The following is a 27,327-nucleotide window of genomic DNA, read 5'->3' as shown; positions in this document are numbered from 1 at the left end:
ACGTCCAAGGCGTGGTTTGGACAGTTTCTGGCTGTGTGGCTTCAAAGTCAGACTCTGGCCTTCCCAAATATCATTTGAGTTCTTCTACTCACTCATGAAGTTTAAAGTGCTTTCAAACTTAACCACTAGACACTTTTACAAACTCAACACTTTAGCAACAGGTTTCAAGCCTACAGAAATATAACCATCAAAAAAGAAAGTTCAAATTTTGATTACTAGTTTACCCATACCTCTATATAAAATGAGAGTTAAGCCATATTATTTAGCCACATTCATTTTCATTAATTCCACTCAAAAAAGGTCAAAACAATTTTAGCAATGCTATATTAAATAGACCTAAAATTAGGCATCTGTAATTTGAACCTCTAAAAATAACTAGTATTTCTCCTATAATGAAAAATGGCTGTTTAGGGTGTGGGGGAGTATCTTACACATATGCTGAGTACTCCTTTCAAGGTCAGAAAATTAATGAGTCTAGTCTTTCCTCTTCCCTTTTCTCAATCTCATAATCAGCAATGTATAAAAGAGGTTAAGAGCTTGTCCAGTGTGGTAAGGAGACAACTTATTTTTTCTCTGGGATGGGTTTTAGCCACTGCATCCCAAGGCAGTTTGTTTCTTGGGGGTGGGGCCCTGGTATTATAATACATTTGGTTCACTTAGGAACTTCCCTTTCTTCTAAGAGTTAAGAAAACATTTTCACTCCTAAATGACAAGCCAATATAACCTTCCACAGACCCTGCAAAATTCTCAAGTTTCACAGTTAAATAGAAACAAATGTGTTGAGACATACTTTCATCAGTCCTTTCTTTCTTTCAATATATTTTATTCTGATGAAGTTACAAAAGTAGATACAAAACACTTTTTTTAAAAAGTACAGTTAACCGACTTAGAAAAATAGATAAAGCCCCTAAAGGTTTAAAAATACAAAATAAATTTTCATGTAAAGAACATTTAAAAATACTTTAGATAACCAAGACTAACTTAAGCAAGTTATTTTCAATGTAGACCAAACATAGAATGTTGTCCTATAATAAATCTATAGCACACTGGTAATCCATTTGGATTTACAGAATACTTGTTTGAAACAGAATCTGATGAGAGAAAACCCAAGTGAATTTCAACGCAGTTGCTTCAGTACAATTACTGCTACCACAGATAATATCATCCCCCAAAGCCCATTACAATCTGAAATGTCAAAATCTAACGCAAAAGCACAGGAAGACTGAGGAGCTACAATTTTCCCTCTTTGCCAGAAGTGTGCACTAGTTAAAACCAAATCCTGAACCAGTCACTGAACTGGTATTAAGAGGAAATAATGTCCCTGTTGAAGCTGCTTAGTTTGGTGTCCCAGCTAATATTTTCAGGCCAGAATTCTACAGAAAGCAGAGACAGACGCCTATAATCAGGCAAAGGTGACACCAGCAGCATGACTAAAGCTGCTTAGAAACAAATTTCTACGACTTACACTCTTTGGGACTGGTTTGTTCATGCATATGAGGTAATGATGTAATGTTCAGAAGCTTCTCCACTTCTAATGTGACCTCACTGCTCAGAGAGAGGGCCAAACAGCATAATCATAAAATCTCAAAAATATCTGAAAAATTAACATCACCACCAGGACTGCTCCTCTTGCCTCTGCTCTACTAGAAAACCTTTCCTTTTGCTGTTATCAATGTCATGATGAATACAGATGTCCATTTCTCAAGTAGGCAGCGACATGAGCTAAGGATCGACAGGTCTTAAGATGAAAGGAAATACTTTGTAAACTGGCAGCCTACTAAAAACCACTTTTTTCACAGTTTGGCAAAGAATAAAGGAGCCATTTGGTTGTCAATACAAGAACTGTAGAACAAGGAAGTTTCACCATTTAAACAAAAATCTGCACATCATTGTCCGAAAGTTTTTTTTTTAAGGCCTAGAAATTAAAGCACCAGAGGATTAACCACGTAATTCAGCAAGTACTATCCAACCCATGATTTTAGTCAGGTATGAAGAGCAGTGATGAGACACTGAGAGAGGACTTCTGATTAGGAGGAGCCAGGGGAGTGAGTGTTACTCAGGGAGATAAATCAAGATTGAGAGGAGTCAAAGACTTGACTGCTTCCAACTTTAATCAAAGGCTGGCCTTCTAGCCAAGCCAAGAAGGTGCTATCTTCTCCATGTTCTCTGCCTTTGCTCCATCTCTCCTGTTTACTTACTGGCCTTGGATATAAATAAATAATGTTAACACTAATGTTTGGTTGCACTGTTGGAATGATTTTTTTTTTTTGGTATTGCTTTTAGTTTTTTAAAAAAAGGGACATTTTGAATTACCTGAATTCTTAATTACCAACAAATTTTTAAATTTTTGTTCCATTATTAAGCTGTCTTTACTACTGTTACTTTAGTTACTTAGTTTTAGGGCTCTAAGTCATGCAGAGAGGGATGATTTCTACCACTGAAAATAAATGAAGGAAAGTAAGAACACTTTTATTTGATGATACTTGAAATATTAGAAATGATAAAAATACAATCTTACTTGAGAAATATTTCATTCCTAGCAGACTTAATTAAAGCCAACAATGTTCAAAGTCAAGAGGCAGTAACATCCTAACATTCTAAAAATCTTCTTGTTTGGAAATGATCAACATAAACATACAGAATGCCTGATGGTTCTTTTGGATAATCTTAAAATGAGGATTATGGAATGTTTCTTGGAGGACTTTTTTTAATAAGAGATTTTCCCACTATTTCCCAAAACAATGATGTATGGTTTCAGCCTAAATCAGATAAAATGTTTTGTTTCCTTTAAAATTCTATATATGTTTAAGAATTTATTGAAATTGATTATTACAAAAATGGAGTTTCTAAGTCATTTTTTCTTTACAATCTAGTAGAATAATAAAAATAAATAACAAAAAAACCCTTCAAAATTTAACCTTAACCAAAGGTATCAAGGAACATGGTGAGTACTTTGCAAAAATCATAGCTCTGAAACAAATGTTGATGAACTTCAAGTGTTGCCAGTCCGGCAAGTCTTTAGTAATATGTGTGCCTCAATACACTTCAGTCTAGATCTGAAAAATCTAATGAAAATTAGATCTTTTCTTCACTAAGGAGATTCTTTTTACCCCAACAGAATAATTTCAAGTTTTGATACAAAAACAATTAAAACAAATAAAATGCCAATCCATCCTTTGACTACTAACAGAATGAAGTTTTTACTTATCCCATTTTTGTGTCCTTTAAACATATACCCCCCTACCCCCGACACACACACACACACACACACATGAAAGAACATGTAGCACACCAAACTTTTAGCTGGGTTATAAAATGTGCATACCTTTAAGGTTTTTAATTATGGTTTTCCTTATGTTTTAACCTTATTGGGATAAAGTTCATGCATTTCTACACTACTCTTAACTAAGTTTCAAGACACAATAAAAATACATAGAAGTAGTTTCTATTTAGGGAAAACTCAAAACAAAATAATCAAGTACTCGAGTACTTTCTTCTATTCTCCTATCCAAATTTCAAGGCCTCCAAAACCAAAAACATGAATGAAAATAATGGTTTTTGAGACCAAAATTTGTTATAATTGTTTTGGAAGTCTCCCTTTTCTCAGCCAAAACCTACATATTAAAGTTAATCTGAATGAAGCTTTTCAAAATAAAAATCTGCAAGACAATTAATTCTTAGATGCCTTAAAAAAATTCTTTGATACACACTAAAAATCTAGATAGGCTGTGAATAAAATCCCAAATAAAGATTAAAAAATAAAGTCATTTTAGAAATAACTCTGGTTGCTCCCATACCATGTCTTACGACGATTTAAACTGTAATCATGGATTTTGAAAAAAAAATACATGTATATAACCTATAAAAACACGAGCATACAAACTTTAAACTAAAAGGTTATCCAAAGTAACACAAATGTTTTTAATCTAAAGAAAATTTCAAAATGCCTCTTCTGTTTGTAAAATAAAAGCAGAATAAAACTGATCTGATTGCATTATTAGGAAATTTGTTCTGGAAGCTTGTTAACAAATTATTGGTAGAAATATTTTATATCCATCATGCTGTTACCTGAATCAGACTTCAGTCATCTTCTTCAGTAAATGAATAAGTAAACTAATAAACTACAAGTTAGTCCACATATACTACAACCAAAAATGACTCTGTGGTAGTAACAGCAGTGATCATACAGTGCCTCGAATTCAGCCATGTCCTGAATTTCTCTCTGAAGGTATTAGGCCAACCTACCTTTGGGACAATTTTATCAGTAGACACAGACAATTGGTGTCTTTTTATCCTGTCTTAAAGTCTGTATCACTAGTCTATAACAGAAAGCAATGAGATAGCTCTAGCAGTAGATGAAGCAAGAAGGTACTGTTCCAGAAGAAAAATTTATCTGTCTTTTGATCCAAGCTTCTCAATTAATTCCTGAAGAGGTGCCAACTCACGCCTATCAATCAGATTAAACTCCTAAAAAAAGAAGAAAAATAAAATTAGAAAGTAGATCTAAAATTAAAACTCTGTCACTCAGAGAAAGGATTCCCAACTCTAGCTTTCTGAAATCCAAAAGAATGATGAAATAATCTCTATGAATATTTTAAAATAGGATCATTTTTACTCCCTATTTTAAAATACAAGGGACTTGACAGTGGCCTCCATACCTACATCTACATACTATCTATGACAGGCAACAATCTCTAAGAAAGACAAAAAAGAAACCACAGTACATTCTCCTATGTGTGGTACACAGAATTGGATATATAGTATCTACTCTAAAAGCTACTGATTTTCCCATCAAAATAGCTATAGAGAGATATTTCTAAAGTTAGGCTAAGGAGTCCCTATTCTTTGATCATTTTTTTCAAACAATGTGAATTATTTTTACTTTAAAAAGTTCTAATTTCAACTAAGGGCCCATAAGGAAACAGGCCACACCTCTGAAGGAGGTAGTTCTTTGTGACGTTTCTAGCTGCTAATTTTGTAAGATTCGGCCTGAAGTAGACTTCTGGAAACTTAGTAGTAGCTAACGAGTTTTTCCAAAAGTTTCTCCTCCAGGCATAGACATCTCATGAAATGACACAACCCTAGATGTTTTCCCCATGGCATCCCTTTATTCAGCGGTGGCAACGGGACATGAGGGTGTTGATAAGCTTCCCTGGGTGTTTGGTGCTTCATGCCATATTCCAATCAGAGGGCAGGTCTCTCCAGAGGCAAAAGGCCCCAAATGGGGGTGAGGCCCTCTATTCTGTTATGTACATCAAAGAAATAAACAAGAAAAAGGGAATAAAACAGAAGAACTCTGTATGCTTACCTCTATATCTATAAATAAGACATTATAAATACTCTTTATTAATTACCGATTCAAACACGTCCATGTCAAAGGACACACCAAATTCAACTTACCTGAACGAAGAAAATAAAGTGCTTAAAGGAGGTGTTGAGGTGGGCTTCCTCCTGCAGCTGCATTACAGAATCAAAGTGCTGGTGATAAATATGGGCATAAACCCTGAACAGACGCTTTAGAATGGTCTTTGCCACAGACATAAAGTTTTTAGGAAATGGGACACCTGTAATATATATATGTCTCAATCAGTCTTTATCAGTAAGAGGAAAATAAATAGCAGAAAAATTTAGACAATGCCATGAACATCTCCAATACACAAATTCACAAATACAAGCTTCTATCCATATATATATATTTCAAAAATGCAAGGGAAAAAACCACCCAAACCTAAGTATGTGAGGTATCTTTATACCACACTTTTGCTGACTGCCTTAGAACAGCAGGCACAAGTGACAAGTTATGGAAGATGACACTAAATCAAAGTTGAATTTTACTTGTTTAACACTGGAGAATTTCCCCCTAAAATTAACGGCAACAAGTTTGTTTCTTGTTTTTTTGGCCCTGTCATGCAGCCTGTGGGGAATCTTAGCTCCCCAGTCAGGGATCGAACTCGAAGCCCCTGCATTGGAAGCGTGTTTTAACCACTGGACTGCCAGGGAACTCCCAGGAAGTTCTATTTACAGTTTAGGCTATAAACAGAAAACTTTTACTTTTGGGAATTTATAACTCTAAAAAGATTTTACACACACACACTCTCTACCAGGACTGGAAACTTTCCCAAGCAAAAGAAAAAGGCACAACCTGAGTCATTATTATCTACTGTCTACAAATAAAAATTATTTTATCTTCTGAAGTACTCTGAAAATCTAGTCTTCCTTCTTAGACTAGGAGTCCCCAACTTTATATTTAATTTTTTAAGGTGTTATTTCCATTTTCCTGTAGTGTAAGAAGAGGAATAATACTTTCAATAAAAGGGAAGAATGGCACCTCCCTATTTTTCAAAGAAAATAAATATCTCCTTATAAAAGAACTGGGTGACATCATAGTCATCTCTCTCCAAGCAGTGCAGGTGGGGATCTGACTGGCTGCATTTCTGAGAATTTTGGTTGACAAGATCAATGTTTCTTAGGAAACAGGCACAGAAGACAATACAACAGGCACGGAGTACAGTTGACAAACACACAAGAAGGTAACTGCTTCCCAAATAACCTAGAATAATTGGCCTAATAACACTATACTACTCTTGAACATGTCCCTTCTCTAATTTTTCAGAAAACAAAAGTTAAAACACTTTCTCCTTCCCTGCATTCTGTACTCTTGACTTCTCCACCAGTCCTTAACAGTTTGAAATTTAGTGTATTTTGTTCTTGTAAGCTGATGTATGCGTATGTGTTCCTCCACCCCTCATCCCCAGTCTTTGTAACAGCTTGCCTTTTCTCACATTATTCTGAGAGTTATGGACATGTTTTTCTGGATTTGGTCTTATATTCATGTATTGAAGAGATGGATATTTAAGTCAAATCCTTTTTCTCTCAGAATTAGCAAATGGGCACCGTGCTCTTAAAAAGAATATTAATAAGCTAGATATATTAGCTTAAAAATGAGTGACAATCAAGTTTTGTCTAAAACAATACATAATGGCATAAGTTAAGATCTGGATAATAGTCTAATGAAGGGGGAAATAATTCCAGAACACTAGGATAAAATATTGAAGAACTGGGAAGCTGAAAAAAGAGAATAATGACAAAAGTATTCTTTACCTCCATAAGAGGGCTGCTAAGCTGCTAAGTCGCTTCAGTCGTGTCCGACTCTGTGTGACCCCATAGACGGCAGCCCACCAGGCTCCCCCGTCCCTGGGATTCTCCAGGCAAGAACACTGGAGTGGGTTGCCATTTCCTTCTCCAATGCATGAAAGTGAAAAGTGAAAGTGAAGTCAGTCAGTCATGTCCGACCCTCAGAGACCCCATGAACTGCAGCCTACCAGGCTCCTCCGTCCATGGGATTTTCCAGGCAAGAGTACTGGAGTGGGGTGCCACTGCCTTCTCCGTACTGGAGTGGGGTGCCATTGCCTTCTCAATAAATACAAGTGATTTATTTTAATCTAAGCACTTTCCAAGCTGAATTTAACATTCAAGCACAGCCAATACACAATAAAGGATCTATGAGAAAGGAAACAAAAGGCTTTATAGAACAGAAAAATTGACCAACAGCAAACAGACCAAATCTAACAACATGACATAAATTTTTCTCCTAAGAGCCTCTGATTAGCTTTCAAAAGGGAATCTGCTATGTTCTGAATGTGTGTGTGTGCATGCGCGTGCACGCACTTTGTTGCTCAGGTGTGTCCAACTCTTTGCAGCTCCCTGGACTGTAGCCCACCTGGCTCCTCTGTCCATGGGGAGTTTCCAGACAAGAATACTGGAGTGGATTGCCATGCCCTAATCCAGAGGATCTTCCTGACCCAGGGATCAAACCCAGGTCTCCCACACTGCAGGCTTTGTGCCTCCTTCAAAATCATATTGAAATTCTAACACCCTAGACAATGGTATTAAGAGGTGGGGCCTTTGGGGGTGATTAAGGCCATAAGGCCTCTGCCCCTTTGGCTAGAATTAGTGCCCTTATAAGAAGAAACAGAGATGGTTTCCCTCTCTGCCATGTGAGGATACAACAAAAAGACCGTTTTCTTGCTATCTGTAAACCAGGAATAGGACCTATGACAGAACCTGACCATGCTGGCTTCTGATCTTGGACTTCCAGACTTCAGAAGTTAAGAAACACATCTCTATTGCTTATAAGACCTCTAGTCTCTGGTACTTTTTGTTATAGCAACCCAAACAGATATGACAGAATCTAACAATATGTTGTTCATTAGATACCTTATACTGAAAATGACAGGGACCAATCACATCTATGAATATCAATGCCAAAATCTTAATCGAAATATCCAGAAAAAAAAAAACCTCTTGCAGCAGAACATTGAAAAAAAGAGAAAACCATATGATCAACAACAGAAAATAGAAAAGCATCTGATAAAACCCTACAATCAATTTGATTTTTAAAAATTCACAAACCTCTAACCAAAAGTAAGATTCCTGCTTAATGCTGAAAGACTAGAAGCACTCACATGAAAGGAAAGAAAAGGATGTTTGCCTTCATCACCTTTACTCAGCACTACTCTGAAAGTACTAGTTACTGCAATTAGTTAAGAGTACACAAGCAGTATATTTATCAGAAAAGAAGAGATGAAATTAGTATTATCTTAGTCTGATGTGACTATAAACTTTAAAAACTCAAAAAAATCAATCCAAAAGAAATAGTCAGAAACTGATGGTCAATTATACAATTCATAGATACATCAACAGCTTTCCTATATACTAAACAAGAAGCAGTTAGAAACCAGGTTATCAATAAAAACATTAAGGGCCTATGAATAGACTTAAGAAACATGAAGGACTAAAGTAAAATACAAAATTTTTCCAAGAGGGAATAAGAAATAATTAAAAGACTGTTCTTGGATAGAAAGACTCAGTATTGTCTAGAGAACAAGAATCCCTACATTAATTTAGAAACTGAATGAAATCTTAATAAAAAATCTCACAGGTCTTCTTTTTACCTTGACAAAATGTTTATAAATTCTTTGGAAGAACAAACTTTCCAGAATAGCCGTGAGTATTCTGAAAAAGAAGAGCAAGGAAGAGAGACTAGCCCTACAAGATGTTCAAAGATACATGGCTGTGGTAGTTCAAACAGTGTGGAATTTCTATAAGAATAAAGACATTTAAAGACTCCAAAACATATGTCAATTTGCTGTACACACACAAAAATCAGGGGATAAAAGACACATGTATTTGATAAATGGTACTGGACAAACTGACTCGCATTTATAATTGGGAAAAAATTCCTGACAGAACAAAAATTTAAAAACAAAACCACAAAAGTACTAAATAAAAGCATCGACAAATATTTTTATGATCTTTAAGTAGGAAAGTCCCTTCTGATCACTGTATTAAAATCCAATCATCATAAAGGCAAAGATTAATATGTCAAGATAACATACATAGCCAAAAAACCCTCATAAACAAAACAAGTCAATAAGACAACCTAAAGAAAAATACAACATGCACAATGAAGATCTAATATATCCTTAACATAAAGAAACAGAAAAAGGATATAAACAGAAAACAATGATCAATAAACCAAAATATGCTCAATCTTTTCAATATTTTGTAAAATGAAGATTATGCTAGAAATTTATTTACCCATTTTAGAAAAGAAAAACTGAGAGGCAACTAGTACTGATGAAGAAACACAGGCAGACACAAACATGGCTGGAAGGAGTATACATCTACCACCTTTTTGCAGAGAAATCTGGCAATCTTTATTAGATTTTGTTACACTAACAGAGCATTAAAAAGAACACAACACATTTATCATTTAAAAACAATATTAGTTCTACAACATTAACTCACCAATTTTAGAAGGAAAAAGAGTTTCATCATCAAGTTGATCCTGAACCCAAGTCATCAAATAGTCAATGTATTTTGGTGCAGAACATTTGATTGGCTTTTTAATATTAGTACCATCTGCCCAATGATATTCATATCTGGAGAGAAAAAAGTTTTAGTAATAAAGTTTTAAAAAACATGTTGCAACTTATAGTAGGTTCACAGTTTGTCTACATTGTTAAGTGTGTTCACGCACACATACACACACATATAATTTTAGTAAATTAACCAAAGTTCTACTGAAGATTACTTGGGAGCTCCCTGCAGAAAGACAGCTGACCCTTAAACAACATGGGTTTGAACCACACAGGTCCACTTATACACAGATATTTTTCAATAGTAAATTCTACGATCCACAGTTGGTTGAATCCACAGATGCAGAGGGACCATGGATATGGAGGGCCAACTCAACTTACACAATATTCTGAAATATGATGGTAACAAATGGAAAAGAAAAAAGTTTGTCAGCTGGTTGTGCCGGAATTTGTTTTACAACATAGCCCTGAGAAAGGCCAAGGAACTGAGTTCCTGTCAGTTAGACAGAGGGTGCTGAGGAGTGGGTAAGGTGCTGACGGATCCTCCATATTCTGAGCTTGTTGGCCATTAAGTAATTATCAATAGAGCCTGTTTCTTTGAGAGGGTTCTAAAGAATAAATCTTATGCATGCATCTTTTTCTACCTCACCTTTCCTAAGCTAGAATGACTAATAATAAAACTTCACTTTATGAATCATTTAAACCGAAAATAGGAAATTTGAGGACTAAAGCAACACTTCACAAAATAAAACACATCTTTCTTAAAATAATGTAACTCAAATTCACTGGGGACCTTTTTCACCTTTACATAAAAACGACAGCAAATTCAGAAAGGACTATTTTTTCCCAAGAGGTAAATATCTTAATACCATCTATTATCACATAAAAGCAATTGTTATAGGAAAAAAGACTGGAAGGATACTAAAACGTTAATTCTATAACATCTTAATCTTGTGGGTGATAAAGGGTTCTACCTCTTTGTCAATATTTCTAGAAATTTATTACAGTCAAAAAATTTTAATCTAGCATCTTTAAGCCAGGCAACTAAAGCAGCACAATTTGGAAGTAATTAATACCAAATAAACACAAGGAGAAAAATCAAATATTAAAGGGTCAACTAAAAATTCTATGAAATTAATTTAAAAAACAGAAACAAAACCATAAATTTAACAAAATTGAAAAATAACTTTTGCAAAAGCAAGATAAACCTATATTTCTTTACTTTCGATCCTACTGGACATTTATACTTACTACAATGCAATTATAAACAATCAAAACACTGGGAAACACATACCAAAGTATTTAATAACTAAAAGGCTAAAGGTAAGCTTTTGTTTTCACAAGCGAATAGGCAAGAAAAACAATAAGTCTTTACTATTTAATTTATATCAATTGATGATTAGCTTTATTTAGTAATTCAAACACCTATATAATAGCCAGTATAAGTACCTTGGACCTGCAGACATGACTGGACAGCTTGCTTCAGTGCAGAATTCTGTGATAGTTCCATATAACATGTTGATCTGATTGAAGAAATCCACAGCTGGAAAATTAATAGCAGAATTGTGTTAAAATGTTTATGTAAACACAATAAAACATCACATCTCTCAACTGGAGGATTCAGTCAAGAATCTTCAGGAGATTCAACAATCCAGGGGCACTATAAATTCTCTTTTTTTAATTGTCACACCTACAGTAAACTTAAAAAAAAATTATTTATGTATGTGGCTGTGCCAGGTCTTAGTCGCAGCATGTGGAATCTTTAGTTGCAGTATGTGGGATCTAGTTCCCTGACCAGGGATCAAACCTGAGCCCCCTGCACTGGCAGCTCAGAGTCTTAGCCACTGAAATCACCAGGGAACTCCCTTAAGTAAACTTTTAATATACACTTATTTTTAATATACTAAGCTTTTAAACAGCCTGTAAGCAGGAAAATATTAGAGATATTAATAACAATGGCAACTGAGCTTTCAGTTCAAGAAGGCAGAGTACAAGAACGTGCACTTAGATCTCCTCTTGCAAGAGCACCAAAGTTGCAACTAGCTATGGAACAACCATAGACAGGAGGATGCTGGAACCTACCAAAAGATACCCCATGTCCAAAGACAAAGAAGCTGCAGCAAGATGGTAGGAGAGGTGCAATCATGATAAAATCAAATGCCACAGCCACTGGGTGGGTGACCTACAGAAGTTCTCCCACTGTTGTGAAGATTCTGAACCTCACATCAGGCTTCCCAACCTGGGGATCCGACAAAGGGGCTGGGAATCCCCAGGGAATCTGACTAAAGGCCAACAGGATTTGATTACAAGACCTCCACAGGACTGGGAGAAACAGAGACTCCAGCCTTGGAGGGCACAAACAAAACCTTGTGTGCACCAGACTTAGAGGAAAGGAGCTGTGACCCCACAGGAGACTGAACCAAAACTACCTGCTGGTGTTGGAGGGTCTCTTGAGGAGGCACAGGTCAGCAGGGGCTCACTACAGTGTCGGTGGCACTGGCAGGGCCCCCTTGGCGTAAACGCTCTAGGAATCCCCCAGTAGAGCCTACCATAGAGTCTTAAAACCCAGGGCTGGGTTGCCTCAAGCCAAAAAGCTTCCAAGAAGGGAGCACAGTTGAGTTGAGTTCAGTTCAGTTGCTCAGTTGTGTCCGACTCTTTGTGACGCCATGAATCGCAGCACGCCAAGTCTCCCTGTCCATCACCAACTCTCGGAGTTCACCCAAACTCATGTCCATCGAGTCAGTGATGCCATCCAGCCATCTCATCCTCTGTCGTCCCCTTCTCCTCCTGCCCCCAATCCCTCCCAGCATCAGAGTCTTTTCCAATGAGTTAACTCTTCCCATGAGGTGGCCAAAATATCGGAGTTTCAGCTTTAGCATCAATCCTTCCAAAGAACACCCAGGGTTGATCTCCTTCAGAATGGACTGGTTGGATCTCCTTGCAGTCCAAGGGACTCTCAAGAGTCTTCTCCAACACCACTGTTCAAAAGCATCAATTCTTCGGCACTCAGCTTTCTTCACAGTCCAACTTTCATATCCATACATGACCACAGGAAAAACCACAGCCTTGACTAGACGGACCTTTGTTGGCAAAGTAACGTCTCTGTTTTCGAATATGCTGTCTAGGTTGGTCATAACTTTTCTTCCAAGGAGTAAGCATTTTTTAATTTCATGGCTGCAATCACCATCTGCAGAGATTTTGGAGCCCCCCAAAATAAAGTCTGCCACTGTTTCCACAGTTTCCCCATCTATTTCCCATGGAATGATGGGACCAGATGCCATGATTTTCGTTTTCTGAATGTTGAGCTTTAAGCCAACTTTTTCACTCTCCTCTTTCACTTTCATCAAGAGGCTTTTTAGTTCCTCTTCACTTTCTACCATAAGGGTGGTGTCATCTGCCAGCAATCTTGATTCCAGCTTGTGCTTCTTCCAGCCCAGTGTTTCTCATGATGTACTCTGCATAGAAGTTAAATAAGCAGGGTGACAATATACAGCCTTGACGTACTCCTTTCCTATTTGGAACCAGTCTGTTGTTCCATGTCCAGTTCTAACTGTTGCTTCCTGACCTGCATATAGGTTTCTCAAGAGGCAGGTCAGGTGGTCTGGTATTCCCATCTCTTTCAGAATTTTCCACACTTTATTGTGAGCCACACAGTCAAAGGCTTTGGCATAGTCAATAAAGCAGAAATAGATGTTTTTCTGGAACTCTCTTGATTTTTCCATGATCCAGTGGATGTTGGCAATTTGATCTCTGGTTCCTCTGTCTTTTCTAAAACCAGCTTGAACATTAGGAAGTTCATGGTTCACGTATTGCTGAAGCCTGGCTTGGAGAATTTTCAGCATTCTTTGGCATTGCCTTTCTTTGGCACTGGACTTCCCTGGTGGCTCAGATGGTAAAGCGTCTGTCTACAATGTGGGAGACCTGGGTTCGATCCCTGGGTCAGGAAGATTCCCTGGAGAAGGAAATGGCAACCCACTCCAGTATTCTTGCCTAGAAAATTCCATGGACGGAGGAGCCTGGTGCAGGCTACCGTCCATGGGGTGGCAAAGAGTCAGACACGACTGATCAATTTCACTTTCTTTGGCATTAGAATGAAAACTGACCTTTTCCAGTCCTGTGGCCACTGCTGAGTTTTCCAAATTTGCTGGCATAGTGAACGCAGCACGTTCACAGCATCATCTTTCAGGATTTGAAAGAGCTCAACTGGAATTCCATCACCTCCACTAGCTTTGTTCATAGTGATGCTTTCTAAGGCCCACTTGACTTCACATTCCAGGATGTCTGGCTCTAGGTGAGTGATCACACTATTGTGATTATCTGTGTCGTGAAGATCTTTTTTGTGCAGTTCTTCTGTGTATTCTTGCCACCTCTCCTTACTATCTTCTGCTTCTGTTAGGTCCATACCATTTCTGTCCTTTATCGAGCCCATCTTTGCATGAAATGTTCCCTTGGTATCTCTAATTTTCTTGAAGAGACCCCTAGTCTTTCCCATTCTGTTGTTTTCCTCTATTTCTTTGCATTGATCCCTGAGGAAGGCTTTCTTATCTCTCCTTGCTATTCTTTGGAACTCTGCATTCAGATGCTTATATCTTTCCTTTTCTGCTTTGCTTTTCGCTTCTCTTCTTTTCACAGTTATTTGTAAGGTCTCCCTAGGCAACCCTTCCCATCTGCAGATAATTGGACTAAAGCTTTACTGAGCAAGGCCCTGCCCATCAGACCAAGTCCCACTTTTTCCCCGCCACAAGTCCCTTCCATCAGGAAGCTTACACAAGACTCTTAAGCCTCTTCCATCAGAGGGCAGAGAGAAGATGCAAGAAGAATCACAGTCCCCCAGCAACTAAAACAAAAACCATATTACAGGAAGTTAATTAGCATGAAAAAGCAGAAATTTATGTCCTAGATGAAGGGATAAGTTAAAACCCCAGAAAAACAACTAAATCAAGACACGATACCTTCCAGAAAAAGAATTCAGAGTGATAGTGAAGATGATTCAGGATCTCAGAAAAAGAATGGAGACAAAGATTGAGAAGATGCAAGAAGTGTTTACCAAAGACCTAGAAGATTTAAAGAACAAACAGATGAATAATACATTAGAAGGAATCAATAGCAGAATAACTGAGGCAGAAGAACGGACAAATGATCTGGAGGACAGAATGGTGGAAATCACTGCTGCAGAACAGAATATAGAAAAAAGAAGGAAAGAAATGAAGACAGCCTAAGAGACCTCTGCTGCTGCTGCTAAGTTGCTTCAGTCATGTCCGACTCTGCGACCCGAGAGACAGCAGCCCACCAGGCTTCCCCATCCCTGGGATTTAAGTGCACCAATATTCGGATTATAGGGTCCCAGGAGGAGAAGAGAGAGAAAAAAAACTGAGTAAATATTTGAAGAGACAGTAGCTGAAAACTTCCCTAACATGGGAAAGGAAGCAGTCAACCAAGTCCAGAAAAACAGAGAGTCTTAGGCAGGATAAACCCAAAGAAGAACACACCAAGACACAGTAATCAAACTGACAAAAACTAAAGACAGAGATAAAACATTAACAGCAAGAAGGGAAAAACAACAAATAACATACAAGGGAACTACTATCAGACTATCAAGTTGATTTCTCAACAGACACTCTATGTGCAAGAGGGGAATGGCAAGATATATTTAAAGTGATGAAAAAGAAGAACCTACAACCAAGAATACTCCACCCAGCAAGATTCTCCTTCAGATTTCATGGAGAAATCAAAAGCTTTCCAGATAAGCAAAAGTTAAGAGAATTCAGCACCACCAAACCAGCTTTACAACAAATGCTAAAGGAAGATTTCTAGGCAGGAAACAAGCGAAGGAAAAGACCAACCTACAGAAAATAAACTCAAAACAAGTAGGAAAATGGTAACAGGATCATACACAATCAATAATTATCTTAAATGTAAATGGATTAAATGCACCAACAAAAAGACAGACTGGCTGGGTGGATGAAAACATGTGCATGTATGCACTTCCATTCACCACATCACTCTGCTTGACCCCTCAAATTGTATGTAATTATGTTCTTAGGTTAATTATGTCCCCATTATGGCTTACAATTGTAATTATCGTTTTTGTCTGGCTATTGAGTGTGAAAACTGATAAACATCTCCCACTATCGTGATTATGTAACTATCTCTTATTTAATACCACTGTATCATGATTGGTCAAAAGAAAAATAACAGAATTCTGTATTACCAAAATTACCATTTAATAGGAAAACCTATAATCACTTCTTAAAATCCGGACGCATTATCAGAATTAATTTGGAATTTTTTGAAAAATACAAATACATAGGTATAGATTTTTTTTTGCGCCAGAGTTCCAGATATGTTTCTAATGTGCAACCATGTTTAAAAACAACTGGACCATACGAGGAAATTTTACTTTTATCTAGTTTGTTTCACTTTTTCTATTTCTTATTCAGTGCTCCCATTTAGTTAATGTTTTCCAATTTCTCCATCTGTTCTTTTTTTTTAATTTTTCTTTCTCAAGCCTTTATCAAACATAGTAGAAAACTCTTATATTCATATATATAATGTGCATAACATATAAATTTTAGAAAACTTCTGAATTTTTGCCTAACTAAAAAATTTAGTCTGTTTGACTTGGTTTAGTTTGATTCTACTTGTTTGATTCAGCATGAATAGAATGCTAGATTTCTAATTAAAAAAAAAAAGATATGCAACAAAGGTTTACTGTACAGCACAGGGATTATTGACTGTGTTGCAAAGTACAGTCAATATCTTGTAATAATCTATAATGGAAAACAATTTCAAAATTAATATGTATACATATATAACAATCACAAAAAACATTCTACTTTTTGAAATTTAGTAACATTTATCTTTTTACCAGTTTTTCTAAATGTCCTATGAACATCTAGTACCAATGTATGAGATACAAAATTTTAAATACATTTGTCTAGAATATAAGATTGCTATTGTTCAGTCGCTAAGTCATGTCTGACTCTTTGTGACTCCATGAACTGCAGCACACCAGGCTTCTCTGTCCATCACTAACTCCTTGAGTTTGCTCAAACTCATCTCCATTGAGTCAATGATACCATCCAACCACTTCATCCTCTGTTGCCCCCTTCTGCTCTCCATTTTTCCCAGCAACAGGGTCTTTCCCAATGAGTCAGCTCTTGGCATCAGGTAGCTAAAGTATCGGACCTTCAGCTTCAGCATTCATCCTTTCAACAAATATTCAGGGTAGACTTCCTTTAGGATTGACTGACTTGATCTCTGATGTAAGAGACTCAAGAGTCTTCTCAAGCACCACAGTTCAAAAGCATCAATTGTTTGGCGATCAGCCTTCTTTATGGTCCATCTCTCACATCAATACATGACTCCTGGAAAAACCAACCATAGCTTTGACTAGATGGACCTTTGTCAGCAAAGTGATGTCTCTGCTTTTTAAAACACTGTCTAGTACTGACATAGCTATTCTTCCAAGGAGCAAACATCTTTTAATTTCATGGCTGCAGTCACTATCTGCAGTGATTCTGGAGTCAAAGAAAATGAAATCTGACACTGTTCCCACATTTCCCCCATCTATTTGCCATGAAGTGATAGGATTGGATGCCATGATCTTAAAGTTATTTGAATGTTGAGTTTTAAGCCAGCTTTTTCACTCTCCTCTTTCACCTTCATCAAGAGGTTCTTCAGTTCCTCTTCACTTTCTACCATTAACGTGGTTATCATCTGCTTATCTGAGGTGGTTGATATTTCTCCCAGCAATCTTGATTCCAATCCAATGTTCCATGTCTAATTCTTACTGTTGTTTCTTATTCTGCATACACATTTTGCAGGAGGCAAGTAAGGTAGTCTGGTATTCCCATCTCTTTAAGAATATTCCAGTTTGTTGTGTACCACACAGTCAAAGGCTTTAGCACAGTCAATGAAGCAGAAGTAGATGTTTGTTTGGAATTCCCTTGCTTTTTCTATGATTCAGGGTATGTTGACAATTTGATCTCTTGTTCCTCTGCCTTTTCTAAACCCAGCTTGTACCTATGGAATTTCTCAGTTCATGTACTGCTGAAGCCTAGCTTGAAGGATTTTGCTGGCATGTGAAACCAGTGCAATTGTATGGTAATCTGAAAATTCTTTGGCATTGCTTTTCTTTGGGATTGGAATGAAAACTGACTTTTTCCAGTCCTGCGGCTATGGCTGAGTTTTCCAAATTTGCTGGCATATTGAGCGCAGCACTTTAACAGCATCATCTTCTAGGTTTTGAAATAGCTCAGCTGAAATTCCAACACCTCCACTAGCTTTGTTCATAATAATGCTTCCTAAGACCCACTTGACTTCATACTCCAAGATGAACGGGTCTAGGTGAGTGACCACATCATCGTGGTTAACTGGGTCATTAAGAGTTTTATACAGTTCTTCTGTGTATTCTTGCCACCTTTTCTGCTTCTGTTAGGTCCTTGCCATTTTTGTCCTTTACTGTGCCTATCTTTGTATGAAATGTTCAAATTAATGTAAATAAAATCTACTGTATTTAAATTATTAATGACATTATTCAAGATGCTCCTATTCTTATTTTTTTTGCACTTGATATTCTCAGAGAAATGTTAATATGTCTCACTATGATTATATATTTTTTCTTTTCCCTTATGTATCTTCTGATTTTTGTTTTATGTATCTTTGCTGTTAGGTGACTAATGATTAATGATGTCTATCTTCTTTGTGAATTGTACCTTTTATCATTAAAAACGCTCATCTTTGTTTCATTTAAAAATAAATAAATTTAAAAACAAAAATTCTAACGTAAAGGTAATTATTACATTAGAATATACAATTTGATGATATCCAAGCAAATGAAAAGCCATACCTTCTTATCAGTCTTGACCAGACAATACCATTTGTGTTAGGAAAGAGAAGAAAAGTATTGTGAATATACTGTGAGGGAGGTGTTTCAGCTATATCAGGCATTTAAAAAATCTAATTTATTATAAAAAAATTGAGACCCAGTACATATTGAGGACATAAAAAATACATGAGATAAAGTCCCTTGTCCTAGAGTCTCTAGCTAACAAAAAGGACAAAATCAAGAGAGGGATAATACAACATATAAGAGAGCATCCAAAGGCCAACAAAAAGTGCTAGAAGAATTCAGAGAAAAAGTAACATCTTGGGAAGCTGAGACAGTCAAGGAGTACTTTCTTAAAGAGCTTCAGCTTTTTTTTCTTTTCTTTAAGAAAATAGAAGAGGAAGGGGTAAGAAACTCAGGCTTAACTGACTGAAACATACTGCTTTGCACAGAGAAAACCACATAAGCCTTGGAAAGATTTGTTAAAATGTCTCAGTTCCCTGTCTAAAAGACTACCTAAACGCAACTAGGGCTTTTCCAAGTTTCTTAAAAAACAAATGTATAAAAAAGCACCATGTCAAAAGGAGTTTTATACAAAACCCCCTCACTTACAAACTTTCCTCTTAAATTAGTCATGTTTTCTAGGAAAGTAATACATTGAGTACTCTTTCAAAACAAAGAATGCACCTAGATGGAGTGCTGGTTATATTGGTCTGTTCTCAAAATATGGTCCAGAGATTCCCTGTTTCATAGGGGAAACTGTGAGGTCAGAAATATTTTAATTGCTCTGAATTCTCATTCTCTTAGGAGGCACGGTGGAGCTGTCCAGAGGCTCCGTGGTGTGACACCACAACAGATTGAATACAGAACCAAGTATGAGAATCCAGCCATCAGACATTAAATAAGATTTGCAACCAATGCCATACTTCTCACTAACATTTATTTTGGAAAGTAACTATGTTTATAAAAATACATTTGTTAATGGGTAATGTAATGGGTTTATTATTGCTATTTTTAGATGAATTTTAAAATAAATATTTTTAATTGCTCAGTTTTAATTTCTAACACAAGATCATTAAACACAACTCATATAATTAAAAGCTCTTTGGGTTCTCAATAATTTTTAAGAGAATAAAAGGATCCTGGAACCAAAAGGTTGAGACTAGCTGATTAGAGCAGTAAGTCTCAAAGAAAAGTCTAAGGCTGAAGAAGGCCAACAGATTCTTTCAGAATGAAAGATGATACACAGACTGCCAATAGGCAAATGAAAAGATGTTCAACATTGGGGCTTCCCTGCTGGTACAGTGGTTATGAATCTGCCTTGCAATGCAGGGGACACTGGTTCTATCCCTGATCTGGGAAGACCCCACATGCCTTAACTATAAGCCCATGTGCCACAACTACTGAAGCTGTGCGCCACAGAGCCAGTGCTATGCAGTAAGAGAAGCCACTGCAGCAAGAAGCTGGAGCACTGCAATTACAAAGTAGCCCCCATTCTCCACACACAGCGAAGCAAGCCCACACATAGCAATAAAGACCCAGGGCAGCCCAAAACAAAGAAATAAATGCAGATGAAGATGAGAAACAACAACAAACAAGATGTTCAACATCACTGATTATTAAAGAAACACAAATCAAAACTACAATGAGGTGCCACTTCACACCAGTCAGGATGGCCATCATTAAAAAGTCAACAAATAACAAATGCTGGAAAGGATGTGGAGAAAAGAGAACACTCCTACAATGTTGGTGGGGATGTAAGTTGGTACAGCCACAGTGAAAAACATTATGGATGTTCCTCAGAAAACTAAAAATAGAATTAACATATTATCTAGCAATTCCACTCCTGGGCATATGTCCAGACAAAGCTATAATTCAAAAAGATACACACACCCCTATGTTCACAGTAGCACACTTCACAATGGCCAAGACATGGACATAACGTAAAAGTCCAAATGAATGCATAGAGAAGATGTGGCACGTATACCCAACGGCTGGCTATTACTCAGCCATAAAACAGAACAGATACGGAACGTCCCTGCTGTCCAGCGGTCAAGACCAGGTGCTCCTAATGCAGGGGGCATGGGTGCAATCCCTGGTTGGGGAACTAAGATCCTGCATGCTGGCTCCGCCCCCTCCCCGCAAAAAAAGAACGAAATAATCCCATTTGCAGCAACATGGATGGACCTAGAGATTATCGCACTAAATGAAGTAACTCAGAGAAAGACAAATACTATATGATATCACAAATATCACAGAGAACAGACTGGTGGTTGCCAAGGAAGGTGGGAGGGGATGGAGGAAGGATCAGTTAGGAAGCTGGGATTAGCATCTGTAAGCTTCTTATATATAGAACAGATAAACAACAGGTCCTACTAATAGTAGGGAGAATTAATATCCTATGACAATACTGAAAAATATAAAAAACATATATATAACTGAATATATGTATATATAACAAACACTGTGCTGTAAAGCAGTAATTAACACAACATTGTAAATCAACTATACTTCAATTAAAAAATCTAAAAAAGAATAAGATAATAATTTGAATAAGATTATAAAAAAGGGGTCCTTTCTGAATAGATAATACTTAACAAGGTTCACATAACAAAAGAGAGATAAAAATATACAGAGAAAAAAATCTAGGGACTTCCCTGGTGGTCCAGGCATTAAGAATTCACCTTACAATGCAGGGGATGCAGGTTCAATCCCTGGTCCCTCATGCCACTGGGCAACTACTGAGCCCACTAGTTCTAGAGCCCACGCGCCAAAACTAGAGAGAAGTGGCAAGGAAACATCCTGCATGCCACAACTAAGATCCAACACACCCAAATAAATAAATAAATTTTAAAAAAGATCAAATCCCAACCATTCCAACTTCCCCCCTACACACAGGTAACTACTAATTTTCTGTCTCTTGCCCTGTAAGTTTCCTTATCCCATCTAACACAAAAGAAAACGCATTATATAGCTTTGCACCTTGTTTTTTTTTTCTCTTAGTAACATGAATAACATTTTTTAATGAGTTGAATAAAATAAAATTTTTCTTAATGTGGCTACTGGAAATTTTTAAATTACATTTATAACTTACAATATATTCCTACTAGGCCACACTGACCAAGGCAATGATTATCAACCCAGAAGCATCTACACTGTTGGAAGTATGTACCACCACTTGAGAAGTAGTCTTAAACAAAATCTAACCTGAATTTGACCAAAGCTCCAAATCTGTACTAACATGGTAGCCACTAGACACACAGGGCAATTTACATTAAAATGAAGTTAAATTTAAAATTCCCTTTCAGTCCCAGTAGCCACATTTCAAGTGCTAAATGGCCATAGTGAAGATACACATTTTTATTATCACAGAAATATGTCTGGGATTTCATTCAAAATAATCAGGGTAGTATACAGAAACAGCATAAGGCCATGTATTGATAATTGCTGAAGCTGGATAACAGACACCTGGGAATTCATTCTACTAGTTTCTCTACATTTATATGTCTGAAAATTTCCATTAAAAAGTTTTAAAGATTCCTAGAACAACAAAAATCCCTAATAGACTTAAACTCTACCATCCAGGACTGATCTCATCTCAAAAATCATGGACTCCAAAATGATGCTCCAGTCTCAGCATATCCTCCCATGTCATGCCCTTACCTTCCTGAATTCAGAGTGACTTTCAGCTCATGGATCACTCTGCTTTCTCCCAGTCTCTCAATTTCCTTCTGACTACTCCAAAGTCACAATAATCAAGTGACAGACCAAAGCAACTACACTTGACTTTTCTGTATACACCGGCAAATGAAAGGTGCTGGGAGTGGGGGCACAACTGTGAAGATGGATCCCTACAAAGTCATGTCCATCACAGGTAGGATCTTTGTATTTTATCAATTTTTCATTTGCCCTTACTCAGCAATTCAGACCATTCTCAGAGATTACCCCAAAGCACACTTCATTTCTCCTCAGGTCTCTCTACTCAACCACACAACTACACCCTGAAGAGAAAACACTTTGGACATATTTGCACTTACATGTTTCTTCACAGATAATGTTTTATTATGATACTTAAACACTCAAAAGGGCTTCCTTGGTGGCTCAGATGGTAAAGAATCTGCCTGCAATGCGGGAGACCTGGGTTCAAGCCCTGGTTTGGAAAGATCCCCTGGAGAAGGGAATGGTTACCCATGCCAGTATTCTGGCCTAGAGAATTCCATGGACTGTATAGTCCATAGGGTCGCAAAGAGTCGGACATGACTAAGTGACTTTCACTCACATGCATAAAAGAAAATTCATTAACAAAAAGATTTTAGCAAAATCTTATCAACTAGTAATGTTGAAAATTATTTAAAAACTTACTGTTAACAGCAATCCATTCATTGAGGTCCTCTCCCTCTGGCAACATAACAGCTTGTCTCAAATTCCCACTTCCTAGAGTTGCTTCTGCATGTTTTAAGAGTTCATACTGATGAGATCCTTCAGGGATATTCTTCTTTGGTTTGAATGTTTTAGAAGAGCGGCTACTACTGTTAGGTTAAAAGTAAGAGTATATCCATTTTTAGGACCGGACATAGAATGAACATTTTAGGCATATAAATTGTTTTGAAATTAAAAAACATTTCCTGAAAAGTGTGACAATGTGGGGGTGGGGGACACACAATAAAGTAAAGACTTAAAATTTTTAAAAAGTTTCCCCTATACAGAAACAGGAATAGCAGCACAATTTCGCATAAAGGGCAATTTTATTAAGCTGCACAAAGCAGTCTGGTATAACAGAAAGGGCAACCTAACCAAAAGAAGAAAAAACCTGGATTCTAGTTCTTGATCTGCCACTAACTCTGTGATGACTTGAGACACCTAACCTCCTTTTGGCCTGTTTTCATCTACAGAAAGCAGTGCTGCGAGAGTGGTAGTTCTAAGGCTCTTAAAGCTTAAAAATCCAGTTTTCTGTATCAAAATACTGTGGTGCCATCAAAGCAAACTACAAAAGAATCACTAACATTTGGAATTTATGGCAGGGAAAATAAACAACAGGTTTTGGAGGGGAAAAGCAAGCTTTTATTCCTCTCTCACACCATTCATAAGGTCTTCCTAATATGACACAAAGCTCAGAAAAAAATGGACAGATTTCTAACTATAACAATTAAAACTTCCGTAATTCAGGAAAAAAAAGTACTTGTAACACATATTACAAAGTATGAACTACATAATAAAGGGCTTTTATAATGGGTTAAGAAAAGGCTTTAGAAAAATGGGCTAAAGAGATGATTATATAATTCAGAAAGAAAAACAGTGACAAATGAACAGATGTGAAATGCTCCTCAATCCATCCCTTCTGCTTCTAGGCATCTGTCCTTGATAAGGATGTGTTTTCCAAGATTGTTTTTAATAGTGAAAAACCTGGAAACAATCCTAAAGCTTACTAGTAGAGAAATGAGTATGACACATCTGTATCACGGAATACCACACGGCAATTAAGAACAACAAGACAGAGCTACATGAATTCACATAGATTTCAATACATGGTCACACATATTACAATATGAAATGTACAGCAGAAGTCTATTTTGTAAATGCATAGAAAATGCCACCCATCAAACTGATACTCGTGATTACTTCCAGGAAGGGAAGGAAACAAGACTGAGGACTTTCACTTTACCTGAGTAATCTGAATTTTAAATAAGACTGATTGTTAAGTAAAAAGGAGTTATGAAAACAATAAAAATCTAACATGGGAAGCTTGTGTTTAACATAATAAAGAGCTAAATTTAATAGGGAAGTATTACATTAGAGGGAATGGCCCTTTACAATAAAAACAAGCTGTGAATGACGGGAAGCTAAATATGGAAAACTAGCAAGAAAAGATGTCTCAAGGTTCTGTATGATCTTCATGTAAATGAAGACGTCTGTGCTTCAAATGGCACCATCAAGACAGTGAAAAGAATCTACAAAATCGGAGAAAATTTTGTAAAACTCATGTGATTAAGGGACATACCCAGGATAAAGAATTTTTACAACTTAAAACCAAAGACAAGCCAATTTAAAAAATGGTCGAAGTGTTTGAATAGATATTACTTGAAAGAATATACACAAATTGCCAATAAGCACACAAAAAGGTGCTCAACATCATTAATCACTAAGGAAAAACAAATTAAAATCACAATGAGATACCATTTCACATCCACTTAGGATGTGCTATAATCAAAAATTCAATTAACAAGTGCTAGAGAGGCTATGGGGAAATTTTCAAAAGAATTAACACATACATCCAAAACAAAAATCTATACACAAGTTTTGCAGCATCATTATTCATAATAGCTAAAAAGCGCAAACTCAATTGTCTATCAACAAAATACAGTTTAAAAGAAATAAACAGAGCCATATTTAGGTCCAAAACACAAATAAGAACTGTGCATCCACAAACAAACCACCAACTAAACATTAACATAAGAAAAAAAGACTGGTTATGGGGGGGGGGGTTGTTCTGGTAATAAGGAAACTTTCAATTAAAATATAGGTCACATAGATTTTTTGACATGGTAATCACACTTTGAAGGCTATTCGCTTAAAAAATAATCCAAAGGGGAAAAGCGATTGTTAGTCAAAGCTTTGTAATCGTTATTTTACAATAGCAAAATACTAAAAAAGAATCCAAATTTCTCACAATAAGGAACGGGGTGAACTCTGCTTATGATACACTTAGATACAAGTATGTGGGTGATGCCCATAACTAAAAATGGATTCGCTCATACAATAGATATTTAAGCAGTACACTAGGTAGAGAGGGCCACTCGAGGAAAAAAAAGTGTTACAGCAATGTTTCCCAAACGTTAATGTGCTTAAGAATCATCAGAGAATTTACAAACTTTTCCCACTTGAAGGCTCATTTGGGTCCAACAGCTATCTCTAAAACAGGATTCTACTGAGTTGAAAAGATGTTAGTTAATTACACAAATTCACAAAGTGGGCTGAATCAGAACTGTTTGTAAAGGCCGCAGCTTAACTTTAGAGACACTCCCACATTTTCCAGGGGCGGCATTTTTCCGCGGGGGAAATTTAATCCTGACGATAATAAAGCTGGCGTACGGTGGAATAAAAAGCTTAGTCAGCATGCGTCGTTTCTAAAAGGCTGGGGATTTGAGAGAAATCGGGAGCCCCGGATCGTCTCTCTGCCCTCAGGCGCACTCGAGCGGAAAAGTTTCGAGGCGCTACCGGCCTCGGGGCCTTTCTACACCCCAACCTTCTCGCTCCGCTTCCTTTGCCTCGACCTTCATCTCCGTCGGCTTCTGCCCACATTCTAGACTCCCCCAAGACTCCGAGCGCTAGGAGAGCAACCACCTGGCACCCCTGCCCCGGCCCGGGGGGCTGCCCTCGCCTCAGGCGCCCCATCGCCCCTTCCGGCCCTCACTCAGCCCTGGAGCCCCGGCCACACTCACAAGAGGAAGCTCATCTTCTGTCCTCGGAGGGGAGGGGCCGCTGGCCCCCGCCGCGGTCAGGACTCGGAGTCCGCGCGGAACCGGGAAGGAGCGGAAGGTCCGAAGCCGGCGGACAGCCGAAGCCGGCGCCGCCACAGCTCCAAGCCCGGGTGGAACCGAGGCAGAGCCGGTGCAAGCGGGTGTGAGCAACTGAGCCCGCCTAGTACCCCTCCCCCACCTTCCAGACCCAAAATGCGGAACCAGCAAAATCTCGCGATCTAAGGCTTCGTTCCCCCATCTAGGCGCCGCCCCCTACCTCTAGAGCGTATCTACAAACCCCTTTTTGCACCGCCCGCTGCTTCACCTCAGCCAATCAGAGCCCTCTAAGGTCGGGTTTCCGCTGCGGAAGTCGTGGTGGGTTCACGGTCCTTGGCCTGGAAGAATGGCTGACCTTGTGCTTGGTTCTGATTGTCGCTGTTGTGTGCCTCCTGTCTCCCTAGGTGGCAAGAGGCCTTTGTGAGCGCAGAAACCTTAATTTTTTTTTTTTTTTTTCCATTGTGGTGTGAAGTTTGTGGAATCTTAGTTCTTTGACCAGGGATGGAACCTGGGCTCAAGGCATAGAAAGCCCTGAGTCTTCATTCCCTAAAAAAAATGTTTTAAATTTTAATTTGATTTTTAAGTTGAGATTGAAAATTCACTCTTTATTTATTTTTGAGTAATTTTATTTATTTTATCATTTCTTGGTTGTGTTGCAGCTTCGTTGCTGAGCACCAGTTTTCTCCAGTTGTGACAAGCAGGGCCTCCTCTCTAGTTGTGGTGCACAGGCTTCTCTCTGTGGTGGCTTTTCTTGTGGAGGGAGCATAGCCTCTGGGGCATACCAGCTCCAGTAGTTACAGCACCTGGGCTCAGTAGTTGTGGTTGCTGGGCTCTAGAACACAGCGGAATAGTTGTGGCACACAGGCTTGGTTGCTTCTCAGCATATGGGAATCTTCCTGGGTCAGGGTCAGAGATGGAACCTGTGTCTCCTGCATTGGCAGGTGGAGTCTTTACCACTGAGCCACCAGGGAAGCCCCAAATTCACCCTTCTAAAAAGTACGCTTTTGTGTTTTTTATCACAGAGTATTCAGAGTCCTTCAACCCCTATCTTGTCCTAGGTTTTTTTTTTTCCCCAATACGTCCCCCCCAAAACAGGTACCCA

The 27,327-nt window shown here is 37.8% G+C and overlaps 1 protein-coding gene across 1 annotated transcript; it reads right to left on the bottom strand.

The window, feature by feature from the left end:
• Positions 811–26,407, bottom strand: MOB1A (MOB kinase activator 1A). The gene is made up of 6 exons (XM_005686347.3): positions 26,151–26,407; positions 23,074–23,240; positions 11,331–11,424; positions 9,811–9,944; positions 5,401–5,564; positions 811–4,467 (listed from the first exon to the last, which is right to left on the bottom strand). Exons 1-6 carry the CDS (start codon positions 26,162–26,164, stop codon positions 4,390–4,392), a joined length of 651 nt encoding a protein of 216 aa, XP_005686404.1. The 5' UTR covers positions 26,165–26,407; the 3' UTR covers positions 811–4,389.

This window comes from Capra hircus, chromosome 11, assembly GCF_001704415.2.
Source record: "Capra hircus breed San Clemente chromosome 11, ASM170441v1, whole genome shotgun sequence".
Lineage (NCBI taxonomy): Eukaryota > Metazoa > Chordata > Mammalia > Artiodactyla > Bovidae > Capra > Capra hircus.
Note: the sequence above shows the minus strand (reverse complement) of the source record. Positions and strands in the feature narration are given on the sequence as shown.